We start from the raw sequence: 14,179 nt of genomic DNA, 5'->3' as shown, positions 1-14,179 counted from the left end.
CCGTGTAGGTGAGCGCCACAATCTGGACTCCATACGACCGAGGCACACAGGGCCAACACCCGGCATCATGGTGTGGGGAGCGATCTCCTACACTGGCCGTACACCTCTGGTGATCGTCGAGGGGACACTGAATAGTGCACGGTACATCCAAACCGTCATCGAACCCATCGTTCTACCATTCCTAGACCGGCAAGGGAACTTGCTGTTCCAACAGGACAATGCACGTCCGCATGTATCCCGTGCCACCCAACGAGCTCTAGAAGGTGTAATTCAACTACCCTGGCGAGCAAGATCTCCGGATATGTCCCCCATTGAGCATGTTTGGGACTGGATGAAGCGTCGTCTCACGCGGTCTGCACGTCCAGCACGAACGCTGGTCCAACTGAGGCGCCAGGTGGAAATGGCATGGCAAGCCGTTCCACAGGACCACATCCAGCATCTCTACGATCGTCTCCATGCTAGAATAGCAGCCTGCATTGCTGCGAAAGGTGGATATACACTGTACTAGTGCCGACATTGTGCATGCTCTGTTGCCTGTGTCTATGTGCCTGAGGTTCTGTCAGTGTGATCGTGTGATGTATCTGACCCCAGGAATGTGTCAATAAAGTTTCCCCTTCCTGGGACAATGAATTCACGGTGTTCTTATTTGAATTTCCAGGAGTGTAGTTTGGACAAGAAGAGAGTAGAAGCTTTCGAAATGTGGTGCTACAGAAGAATGCTGAAGATTAGATGGGTAGATCACATAACTAATGAGGAGGTATTGAATAGAATTGGGGAGAAGAGAAATTTGTGGCACAACTTGACTAGAAGAAGGGATCAGTTGGTAGGACATGTTCTGAGGCATCAAGGGATGACCAATTTAGTATCGGAGGGCAGCATGGAGGGTAAAAATCGTTGAGGGAGACGAAGAGATGAATACACTAAGCAGATTCAGAAGGATATAGGTTGCAGTCGGTACTGGGAGATGAAAAAGCTTGCACAGGATAGAGTAGCATGTAGAGCTGCATCAAACCAGTCTCAGGACTGAAGACCACAATGATAACATCATCATCAATACACCTCTACATGTGAACCATATGTATCACGAAGAATATCGAGTCTATATTAAATTTCTTGCCAAGTTCTTTGTAACTGATTGTCGCAATTGCATTAGTGATACGATCGCAACTTAGGAATATCGTCGCTTACACACGGTCATTCACGAATCCCCACATAAAAAAATCAATGTCGGGTGAACGTTGGGGCCAGGGAATGGGTCCTCCGTGTCCGATCCAGCGATTGGGAAATTTCCTATCCAGGAACTAGCGAACAGCTGTTGACCAATGTGGCTGAGCTCCATCTTGTTGAAAAATGATGTTGGGTTGCAAGTCTTATATCTGAGGGTACACAAACTGCTCCAACATATCCAGATACACTGACCCATTTACTGTTTGTTCCCCAAAGAAGAACGCTCAAACAATCCTGTCGTGCGTTAGTCCTCACCAGACGCTTTGTTTAGGGCTATCACGAACATGTTCAATGACAACGTGGATTTTGCGAACCCAAAATATGAACATTATGCCAATTAACCCTTCCTGATAGATGAAAGATTGCCCCATCTTAGAATAAATATCTCCCCAGGAAGCTGGTATCCATATCAATAGCTGCAGCATATCTGCTGCAAATTGTTGTCGGCGTGTTTTGTCGTTTGGCGTCAGATGTTACAGAATTTGCACTTTTTTATGCACACATACGAAGACACTGGTGGACCACACGATGCAATGTTGATCGAGGTACATCAAGTTGCCTAGATTCTTGACGAATTGAATTACGTGGACTTCTGAGAAAAGTTTGTCTGATGTCCTCCACTGTTCCTTCTGAAACTCCGTAGCGTACGCCGCCAGAATGTTTTAGGACACTTCCTGTTGCCAGAAACTTCCTATATCATTCGTTAATTATTTTCACATCGGGTGGATCACATTCATACACACGACGATAATTCCTTTGCACAGTAATCGGTGATTTTGTTTCTGCAAACCACACTACTGCTTGCGAGCGCTGCTGTGGAGTCGCCATTTTCACTTCATGCGTCTATGCTGTAGTCTGGCGACGATACTTGGCACTTCTGACGCGGGAATATGAATTCTTTGAGATGCTCTACAATATGGTGTATTTTTTATTGTCGTATCTACTGTGGTTTTTCTCTCCTGCGTCCTTGAAATCAGGGAGGCTTCAGTGGGACACCCTGTATTTTAAAGGTAGATACGCTAGGTGGTAGACTTTGCCTCATTGGTAGGGTGCTGGGGAAATCAATGAGTGTACGAAGCAGATTGGTTGCAAAACACGCGTGCTAGCCAGCCTAGAATATTATTCAACTGTATGGGACGCATAGCAACAGGGGATATTGAACGTATATAGAGAGGGCAACACGGTTGGTCCCAGATTGGCTTGACTCATGGGAGATTGATGGAAATCAGTCAAATGAGATGTTAAAAAAATTGCAACTGGTATTGTAATTCGTTGTTAATTAATTAGTACAGTTACTGATACCCTAAACTATCGTGTTCATCATACTGCACAAAAAACTTCCAGAAGTGCTGCAAAACATAAACCGGCAGACACTTGAAGTGGACGCCAACTTTTCCGCAAAAGCCAACTTGTAGCGTTTCAAGAATCAATGTGAAGCGAAATACAACAGTCCCCTACGTTAAGTGCTACGTTTCGCTGCCATAGGAGGCGCGAAGACAACATTACACTTATTACCTCGCCGAAAGAGGCGCTTAAGTACTCATTCTTCTTCATTCTTCTGGACTTGCTTATCCGAGTGCAGTAGGAAGGAACATTAATACACAGTGCAACTGGAATTACCCTCGTCGATGTTCATAGTTGCAGATTAACCTTTCCATAAGACCCCATACTCCCGTGTGTGCAGGATTGTCTATATAACAAAGATTATGAACCACGCTCTGGAAACGACAGAGTAAAAATTACGAACACAAACGTGATGTTGCCTAACTCTATCAGTGAGAAAAACTCTGTTAATGGGAAATTACAACCTACGAGTCGTTCGTTGTCTTTTGATTATTAAGGACGTAGTTGTACCAGTGTAGCATAGTCAAACCTGCCAACCTGAGGGTTGCAGCACTGCAGATGAAGTCATTCCTGATGTAAAGATCCGTAAGACTGCAGTATATATCTATAAGTAGCCGTTTACACACGATTATCCCTAATAGTTTGGCATTGTACCTGATTTAGGAGGTACGCGGCGTGAAAAGGACAACAGCGAATCTAATTGGGCTCATGTTGTCGAATACTCTCTTAGAAGACGTTCGACGTATAGCACGTTTCAAACGGTTAAGAAAAACGGGGATACTGGCACTATAATACGACGAACGAACAGCATAACGAGCTGAACTGATTTCCGACTTCGAAGAAGCGATGTTTGTTTCCCTTAAAGAGAAACCTTCAGGCAGTTGCATGTGAAATAAGCGTCAAGCGAAGCACTGCTTTGAAAGCAGTATGAAGTCAGCAGATACACTCCTATCTTCAGAGAAAGTTTAATCCCTACTGATTTAGGACCCGTGTTATGTCGAGTCAAAAGGTGATACAGCACTGTATGATAGATTCTCACTTCACCGTGTTTTGCGTGTGTCCGAGGGACATTCAATAAGTAATGCAGGACTATTTTATCTGAAAGCAGGGTGGTTTTGTTCAGGATTCCAATACACCATACTATTCCCCACTCTTTTGCCTACAAAACCTTATTTTTTCAATTTAATATCTACTCGATGCGACTACTTTACGCCACATTACTGGGCGGGGGGGGGGGGGGAGGGGGGGGGGGGAAGTGGGGGTTGTATGTCCACATGGTACCACTCTACCGGTCGACGCCGAAGCCAATGTTTTACTGCAAGAAAGACCTCCCCTTCATCCACGTACTGCTTCCCCGGAGTGCATCATTCATTGGACCAAACAGATGGAAGTTGCAAGGTGTGGCATCCACGCGCTGCGGTGGATGAGGAAGAACAGTCCAATGACGCTTTGTGAGCTCCTCTCGGGTGCATAGACTTGCGTGAAACCTGCGTTGTAATGGAGAAGGAGAAGTTTAGTATTGTACTGTATGTTAACCGGGGGCCTTGAAACGACGGAAAGGCTCCGTCCCCGCCGCAGCCGCAATGATCCACAACCCCAGGACGACTATCGCTGTCCACTTCACCCCTCGGCCCCCCTACACCGAACCACTATCAGGGTTATTGTGCGGTTTGGCCCCTGCTGGACCCTCCTCAGGGAATGTCTCACACTAGACGAGTGTAACCCCTATGTTTGCGTGGTAGAGTAATGGTGGTGTACGCATATGTGGATATCTTGTTTGCGCAGCAATGGCTGACATAGTGTAGTTGAGGAGGAATAAGGGGACCCAGCCCTCATTCGCCGAGGCAGATGGAAAACCGCCTAAAAACCATCCACAAACTAGCCGGCTCATCGGTCCTCGAAACAAATCTGCCTGGCTGATTTGTGCCGGGGACCATGAGCTCCTTACCAATCCAGAAAGCCGTGCTTTAGACCGCACGGCTAACCGGACGGGCCAAAGGAAAACTTCGTTTGCATTTTTGTGGCGCGAACACGCTCCAACAATGCAACACCCACAGCTGTAAGCAGTCGGCCGGCACGTGGGAGATCGGACATGTTTGCGCGATCCTATTGTGATGATGACAGGCGTCTCGGGCAACGACTCATCGTGCTTTGTTAAGTGCAAGGTCTCCGTAGACATTCTGCAGCTGCCTATGAATATCCGCGATGCTCTGTTTTTTCGGCAAAAGAAACTCAATGACTGCTTTCTGCTTGTAATGCACCTTCGTTGCGGATTCCATTTTGATGGCTACGTATAGCGCCACCAGCGAGAATATCCATCGATGTTCAAAAACCAGTTCTGCTTTTCAACTGATATTTATCGGAAAAATTTGTTGCATCACTTTTTGAACGCCCCTCTTACTTTTCTCGGAAGAAGCCTGCTTTCACGAGAGACGGAGTGCCTAGTTGTTGTAATGGTCATTTACGAATTATTGGGAACCACTATGCTACGATTGCGAATAGCAGTCAACACAGGTCTGCAGTGAAGCTGTGAAAGGGCATAGTCGATGAATGGCTAATAGTTCAAATGGCTCTGAGCACTATGGGACGTAACTTCTAAGGTCATCAGTCCCCTAGAACTTAGAACTACTTAAACCTAACTAACCTAAGGACATCACACACATCCATGCCCGAGGCAGGATTCGAACCTGCGACCGTAGCGGGCTAATAGTCTGGTATCTGTTTTCACCTTATTCAACTGAGCCATTGTCCACTAGGTTCCCAGTCACACACTCCTCTACGCTGTTACGAAGACACCCCACTTGATATCCGTGTACGTATGTGGTTTGAACACGGTAGAGTTCACTCGACGCATTTTTCTGACGACCAATTGCATCAGACGATTCCTGAAAGGTAGATACGAAGAGGATGCTTTGATTTGTGGCTAGATCGTTCAAGTGATCCCGATTGATGTCTTCTTGCAGGACCATGTGGAAACACTTGTGTACGAGACAACCGCCGAAAGTAAAATGGGAATCGCTACTTAGGATGTTGTGCAGGCAAAGGGTTGTGACAGAACTTACTGTTACGTCGTCATGATTACGTAAAAGGGCAGATGTCTCTTGTAACGACAACTGTGAATGTGGCGTGTTGTGCAAACAAGTAAATTTTTTTCTAAATTCCCATTTACTTGGATTGTTACCATCATTAGCAGACAAAGAGAATTTTTGAAATTTGCACCATTTCGGTCATAACTTTCGACTCAGTCGTTTGCAGGAGATGGTTTCGTAGCTGAAAGACTTACTCTTGTAAAGATCTCTGAAGGATTATATCTTCATCGTGGAATCGTTCTGTACACATTGAAAAATACTATAGAGTCCGTGGCACAACATTTTCTGTGGTATCACATATAGAGATTAACTCCAATTTTGTTCTTCAGTAATGTTTGTTGCCACAACAAGCAGGCTGGAAACGATTCACAGGTTGCTTCCGAAAACGGGTTCGTGGAAGTTCACGGTATATGAGACTTTATTTTTGGAAAAATTGGAAATTTGTGGTAAGTCTTATGGGACCAAACTGCTAAGGTCATCGGTCTCTTAGCTTACGCACTACTTAAGCTAACTTAAACTGACTTATGTTAAGGACAACACACACACTCGAACCTCCGAAGGGGAGAGCCGCGCGGACTGTGACAAAGTGCCCAAGACCGCACGGCTACACCGCACGGCAGACATTATTTTTCAACCGTCCTCTAACTTACGTACAATGATTGTAACCTGAAGCTATAACGCTTACAGACAGACTCCAACAAAACTGTATGCTTTCTTTAACTTTAGATTTTTCGCACAATATACGGGAGAAAGAATGTGCAAACATTTAGTTATTTTACCTACATCAACATGTCTACTCTTTAATTCACACTTTAGTGGTTGACAGTGTGTTTATCGAACCAGTTTCAGATTATTTACTACCGTTCAGCTCTCTAACAGCATGTTGGAAGAATTACACTTAATTCCTTCCGCGCGAGCTCTGATTTTTCTTATTTGATTGTGATGGTCATTTGTCCCTATGTAAGTGGGAGTCGACAAAATATTTTCGCTTTCAGAGGAGGAACTCAGTGACTGAAATTTCGTGAAAAGATTCCATCTCAAAGAGAAAAACCTTTGCTTTAATAAATGCCACTGCAACTTGCTTGCCGGACATTCTACCCCTTTTTCGCGATACTGCAAAACACACTGTTCCTCTTTGAACTTCCGTCTCCAATGACCTCGATGTTGACCGGACGTTAAATCCTACACTTTCTTCCTTTCAAAATGGTACAAATGGCTCTGAGCTCTATGGGACTTACTTCTGAGGTCATCAGTCCCCTAGAACTTAGAACTACTTAAACCTAACTAACCTAAGGACATCACACACATCCATGCCCGAGGCAGGATTCGAACCTGCGGCCGTAGCAGTCGCACGGTTCCAGACTGAAGCGCCTAGAACCGCTTGGTCACTCCGGCTCCTTCCTTTCCTATGTGGTAAGTGAGCAGTGCACCGGCTCGTATCGAGAAATGCAAGTGCGTCACAGACATAGCTACTTCGATTTGCTGATGGATTTCGCGGTGTGGCTTCAGGGGTATGCATCGAGTGCATCTGCGTCGGTCGATATGTCTCGGACCGTACATAGAGTAGTCCTCAGTTCTTGAGCAGTATGACGTGCTCGGAAGAATTGCAACCAGTGTTTATGTCCCATGTCGGGTGGGGTGATGGCTTTAGTGAAGCAGTATTTTAGATAAAATGTTTCGAGATATGCTTCTGCAGAATCTGACAAACTTTTTGGCTAAGAACTAAGTCTTGTTTTGATGTGAACTCTTTTTTGAATATTTAACTGTTAATATGCATATTTAATGTTTTACACGGTAAATTGCTTTCCAGATCTTGCTCGGGATGTAATTATTATTGGCAAGAATTTTTATTTTATCTTTGCTCTATAACGCTGTAGAAACTTTTCCTGCCAGTGTGGCTTTTCGTAGCTCAACTAGTAGAACCCAGCTGTGAATGAGCTGATAAGTACTGCTCGCTGCGTTTACTGGAGAGATCGTTTTGAAACCTATTTTTCTCTGTTATAAAAATTTAATTTTTGTAAAGTTTATGTGGATGATTATTTCTTAAATTGTGCCAGAATTCCTTTTTGAGTACCTCTGGGAATAAAAGAAAATTTGTGATAGAATTTTATATTTTGTGACCTTTCCCATTGTTAACATTTTAGTAAGGATCCCATCTGCAGAAGAGGACGGGCAAGGATGATGTTGATAGCATTTTTAGTATATTTGATGCATTTTCGACGTGTTCTCTGAATAAAATGCACTCTTTGGTGAGCCTGCTCCACAACATTTTCTGAGTTCTGGGTCGAATTTAAGTTATTCGTAACTGTAATCGCTAAGTGTTTACTTGAATTGACGGCCTTTAGATTTGTGTGATTTATCGTGTTGTCAAAATTTAACGAATTCGTTTTAGTACTCATGTGGATGACATCACACTTTCCATTCTTTAGAGACTATCGCAACACTTTGCACCATACAGATATGTTGTCTAAATGATCTTACAGCGCAATATTTGGAGATACGCATGTCAGATGCAGATAAAATATGTTCCTCCAGAAGTATCTTCATGGTGTGTGTCCAAGAGACTCGGAAATGCAACTGTAAGTGGTGAATTGGTAACAGAGTAACATCTTTTATCGGTAAAATTCGCTGGTGGGGTCCGGTTTTGAGGTGAAAGGCGACTTCGCTGATTTATCTGGGTGCACGTTGTGGCGACGAGCTCTTTGAAAAGAGCAGAACGTAGCGGAAGATCGCTAAGTGCAACAAGTAAGTTCACTAGCCACAGATGACGGAGTGGAGCTTCACTTCTGCAGACAGGCCCCAGGTGAAGGCATCCATGGTAGTTGCTTGTAAAACATCACTACGGTATGAAAGGGAACTCCTTGCGTTTGGCGGCAGCGTATTTTGACATGCGTTATCTCTGGCGAAGGTTTATTTCGCTAACTAACATAGGATTCTGATTGGCTGCTGCGAGAATCGTTTTAGTTACTGCGGAAAAACTGCGAGAATCTTTTTATTGTAGGATTTTTCAGCGGACGGAATATTCCAACATTTTTAAAGGCGTCCTTCTCCGACGTCATTAGTTCCCCTTACAATATTTCGGTTGAAAGCCACCCAAGCATGGTCAGAGGTAGTCGAGAACTGACTTCCGAACATGCCTATTTGTTCGCCGAGACGACAAAGCATACGACTCAAAATTCGATGCACGTGGGACACAAGTGTCATAATTAACGCTGCATCTCCACCTGCCCCAGTTCTTCCTAGCCAAGAGCGCGGCATGGTACGATCTGATTCGAAAAGCTGTTCCTGCGAGCGCGCGCGCGCGCGCGCGCGTTTGTGTGTGTGTGTATGTGTGTGTGTGTGTGTGTGTGTGTGCGTGTGTGTGTGTGTGTGTGTGCTCGCGCGCTTGCTTGTGTGCGCGTGTGTTTGCAATTTACTTGCGCTCAACGGGAAGCCTGTCAGCACCCATACGAAAATTAGAGGGAACGAATGGGTTTAAAATGGCTAAGAATGTCATCAAACAATGAGGAGTAAGCTTGCAGAACTATATTCATTTCCGACCTCACTCATGGTCATCCATACAATCACACTCCCTCACATCCCTTAAGATAACGTAAACTTGGCGAAATCTGCTAAACTGTAATTAAAACACATGTAATAAAAGGGAAGAGCTAAAATACCTTCACAGGGAATGTGACTAGCAATAGTACACAAAATACATGGATTAGCCCAGCACACACACAGTTGATTCTGTGTACTCCAGCACTGTCCGTTCCAGTGTAATTGTTTATAAATAAAATGCCACAATCTCGAAACACGAATGGACAGCCTTCAGATATAGAGGTGAGTCACCTAACGTTACCGCTGGATATATTTCGCAAACCACATCAAATACTGACGAACTGATTCCACAGACCGAACGTGAGGAGAGGGGCTAGTGTAATTGTTTAATACAAACCATACAAAAACGCACGGAAGTATGTTTTTTAACACAAACCTACGTTTTTTAAAATGTAAGCACGTTACTTTTGTTAGCACATCTGAACATATAAACAAATACGTGATCAGTGCCGTTTGTTGCATTGTAAAATATTAATTACATCCGGAGATATTGTAACCTAAAGTTGACGCTTGAAACCCCCGACGTTCAGTTGCGTGTTGTAACAAACACGGGCCACGGTCGGCGAGCAGCATCTGCAGGGATATGTTCACGATGACGACCGTGTTTACGAGTGCGGCTGTAGTGCACTGTTGTGGTTTGGTCTAGCTGTCGCAGTGTCAGCACGTAGCGCTTGCTGCTATTGTTATTCTGCATTCGTCTCCGCACGCAGACTGTAGTACACCGTGTTACCAGACGTCTGTGATATTGTAGTGTTGTAGGAACTGTGACCATGGTGTATTCGAACTCTGAAAAGGCGGAGATGATACTCATCTATGGCGAGTGTCGACGAAATGCAGCTGAAGCCCGCAGGGTGTATGCAGAATGGTATCCGGACAGAGAGCATCCAACGTGCCGCACATTACAAAACATCTACCGCCAACTGTATGTAACGGGTATTGTCGTAGCATGCAAACGGGTCCGTAAGAGGCCCGTCACAGGAGAAGTGGGTGCAGTTGGTGTGTTAGCTGCTTTTGCCATGAACCCACACATGAGTACACGGGACATTGCGAGAGCCGGTAGACTGAGTCAAAGTAGTGTCATACACATACTGCATCGTCACCGCTTTCACCCGTTTCATGTGTCGCTACATCAGCAATTACATGGTGATGACTTTAATCATCGAGTGCAATTCTGTCAATGGGCATTAACAGAGAATGCGTTGCAGTTCTACCTGTTTACCGATGAAGCGGGTTTCACAAACCACGGGGCAGTGAATCTACGGAACATGCATTACTGGTCCGTGGACAATCCGCTGGCTCAGACAGGAAGAGCGACAGCGACCGTGGACTGTAAATGTATGGTGCGGAATCATTGGCGACCACCTCATTGGTCCTCACTTCATTGCAGGGGCCCAAACTGCTGCTACATACATCGCGTTCTACAGAATGATCTGCCAACGTTGCTCGAAAATGTTCCTCTGGAAACGCGTCGACGTATGTGGTATCCGCATGGTGCTGCACTTGCACATTCCGTAATTAACACCAGGCTGACCCTTGAAAGGATGTTCGACGGGCGTTTCATAGGACGTGGAGGACGCATAAATTGGCCAGCCTATTCTCCTGATCTTACATCTCTGGACTATCCAGAGGATATGAAACAACGTATTGTGGCAACCTGCGTCGACATTCATTACGCGACAGATTGCAATTGTGTGCAGCAAATGATGGCCACCACATTGGACATCTATTGGCCTGACATGTCGGCACACACTCTATTCCACTCCGTAATTGAAAACGGAAACCACCTGTGTACGTGTACCTCACCCCTCATGGTAATGTACATGTGCGTCAGTGAAAAGACCAATAAAAAGGTGTTAGCATGTAGACAGAAGATGCTATTCCAGTCTCTTCTGTACCTAAGGTCCACCACCGTTCCCTTTGGATCCCTACGTAATTCGGTGCTCTCCGATACACACGGTCGAACAGCGGAGGAGTGGTACTCAAGCGTCAACTTTAGGTTACAATATCTACGGATGTAATTAACATTTTACAATGCAACAAACGGCACTGATTACGTATTTATTTATATGTTCAGATGTGCTAACAAAACTAAAGGGGTTCCATTAAAAAAACGTAGGTTTGTGTTAAACTTCCGCGCATGGTTTGTATTAACCAATTACACTAGCCCCTCTCCTCACGTTCGGCCTGTGGAATCGATTCGTCAGTATTTGATGTGGTTTACGAAATATATCCAGCGGTAATTTTAGGTGACTCACCCTGTATATAAACACCATTCTAGCTTAGGACAACTGGAGGAAATCCACCATCTTGGCTTAGGGGATGGAGAAAGGAGTGAGGAAAATGTGGGAATTGTGGGGTGTTTTAAGCAGCACATGTGTGTAGCCGCCAATATAATAGTAAATGCAATTAATTAGAACACGTGAATTACATCAGCTACTGTGGACTGAGCAGAGAGTGAGGAGGAGGGGCTAGTTGTGAAAAATGTGGATTTTTTTTAAAAAATAGCACAAGTGTACAATATCTGCCATAGTAGGAAACACCATGAATGGATTAAATGTGCTAAGTTGGACTGCAGTGAGGAAGCGGGAGAGGGGAGGACAGGAAAGAGGAGGAGAAGGGGCGAGCGAGGGGGGGGGGGGGTAGTGGGAGGGGGAAGGGGTGTCCTTGACCTTGACCTTGACACTTATGAAAGTGATGTAGATGGAACCCTACAGTGCGCACTCGAAATCCACTTCCTTCATCACTGTCATGGACTTGGCACAACTTTGACGATATGAGATCAAACTTAAGAGGTAAAGACAAAACGTAACAAATGTCCAGTCGACGATGTTGTCACTAGATATGGCGTATAAGCCCAATTGACGAAGATTGGGGAGGAAAATCGAACATATCATTTCAGAGAAACCGTTTGAGCATTCGCTTTAAATGATTTCGACAAATTATGGAAAACCTAAATCTCGATAGTTGGAGGGTGGTTTGAAACGCCCTTCTTCCAAATACGAGTCCATTGTCTTAACCACTGCAGCAATTCACTCAGCATTGGAAGCGCCGCCATGAACAACACAGGGGCACTTGAGGAGCTGCAAATAAATTATGATTATGAGAAACACAGTTCGTCATTTCAACTGGTAACAACTGTCAGAGCGCCAGCCTGTGAAGACTGTCAACCTGCTGAGGTCGTCAGTCTGTATACACTTACACACTGCTTAACTAACTGACTAACTGAAACTAACTTATGCTAAGAACAACACACACAACGATGCCCAAGGAGGATTCTGATCTCCGGCGGGAGGGGCCGCGCAATCCGTGAATGGCGCCTCGAACCTCGCGGCCACTCCGCGCGGCGTTGTTCCCTCTCTCGAAAACTAAGCTACTGTTACATATGGTCAGAATAGTGAGACAGGATAAATATACACACCGTCTGCGTGTTGGGATGAGCGACGAACTCTTTCTGAACGAGATCCATGGCCAGCACAAGGCGAGGGAAATCCACAGTGCCCGGGATGTTGCACCCTTCGCGTCGTCGCAAGATCAATTGCACTTCCTCTGAGCTCCGACAGCAAGCTGTGCATACGCGGAGTAAACATTACTTCGTGAAACAGCAATTAATTACGAACAATTTTAGTCTAATATGAATGATAATTACTAGCTTAGAGTCCGCTTCTTCGATTGCGTAGACTGTTTGGCCAGCACAGATTATTTTTTGTTTCTTTAATCGTATTTTTATGTTGTTTACAAATTGCAGCACTTTCTAAACTTTTCACGCTAATTATAACCATAGAATAATACTCTTTTCCGAATACTCCTCACCAAAAGCTATTTTGATAGTTGGAGTTCAAGGTTTTCGTTCATCATACCTTTTGCGTTCTTGTGGTAATATTTCCACAGAAACTTTCATCTCCCACACATATTTCTTTGTATCAGATTGAGAAGTTAAATACCAGTTTTCACAGATTTAGCTTTAAAATTTGTTTAATATCAAGAATTATTTTCATAAAAATTTCAGTCACCTATTTCACCCTCTTAGTGGTTGAGTTTCCAAAAGCAGTGAAATATTGAACAGAGAAGCCAAGTACGAATTTTCATTGATTTGGCTTTCAAAGTAGTTTCATAATGAAATAATCCCCTTTTAACACCACTGAATTTCCAAAAACACTGAAACACATAATTTTTATTTCTAATCGAGAAGCCAAATACAAAGTTGTAAGAGGTCCATGAAGAAGGAATTTATTGCTAGCACACTCAAGCAGATGTAACTTCGATGGACTGCTCATGCGCTGCTGAGATATGTAAGCTACAATAGAACCGCAGACCAGAGAGCAGTGTCGGCTGCAGTAGGAACAGTGTCGGCTGCAGCAGTAGTAGTAGTAGCTGGCAGTAGGCCGGTTGGGCCGGTCGTGGAGACGTGGCGGTGCCTGAGCGATATAGTATAAGGTAAAACCAAGGATTACTATTCATAGCCGCACGCATTTGTAATTTGTAACAACTGATTTTTACTATTGTTATATCAATTCACAGTCAGTTAATTACTGAAAGTTTATACACGAGCCACAATTTTATTGAGAGGTTAGTCACATTTTATTCTTCCGCGGTTACGGAAGTAAACTGTTGGGAGGTTACACTAAATGTGAATGTTATAATTATTTACCTGTTGGGAGGTTACACTCCCAACATAAAAATCTACAGCCCCCTCTATTACCATTGAAGTTATTCCCCGAGGTCTCAACACATGTCCTATTATTCTGTCCCTTCTTCTTGTTAATATTTTCTATGTAATCCTTTCCAAGCCGCTTCTGTAGAGAATCTCCTCATTCCTTGGCTTATCAATACAACTCCCTAATTTTCAGCATTCTTCTGTAGCACCACATCTCAGATGCTTCTATTCCCTTCTGTTCTGGCATTCCCACAGTCCATGTCTC

The 14,179-nt window shown here is 44.3% G+C and overlaps 1 protein-coding gene across 1 annotated transcript in view; it reads right to left on the bottom strand.

Annotated features, from left to right (window-relative positions):
- The window catches only part of LOC126285417 (short transient receptor potential channel 4-like), a 214,960-nt gene that overhangs the window by 142,450 nt on the left and 58,331 nt on the right, over positions 1–14,179 (bottom strand). Inside the window, exon 5 of the mRNA XM_049984823.1 lies at positions 12,679–12,824. Coding sequence (XP_049840780.1) covers positions 12,679–12,824 — 146 coding nt within the window. The remainder of the gene's footprint in view (positions 1–12,678; positions 12,825–14,179) is intronic.

This window comes from Schistocerca gregaria, chromosome 1 (assembly GCF_023897955.1).
Source record: "Schistocerca gregaria isolate iqSchGreg1 chromosome 1, iqSchGreg1.2, whole genome shotgun sequence".
NCBI lineage: Eukaryota > Metazoa > Arthropoda > Insecta > Orthoptera > Acrididae > Schistocerca > Schistocerca gregaria.
This window is presented reverse-complemented; position numbering and strand designations above follow the sequence as displayed.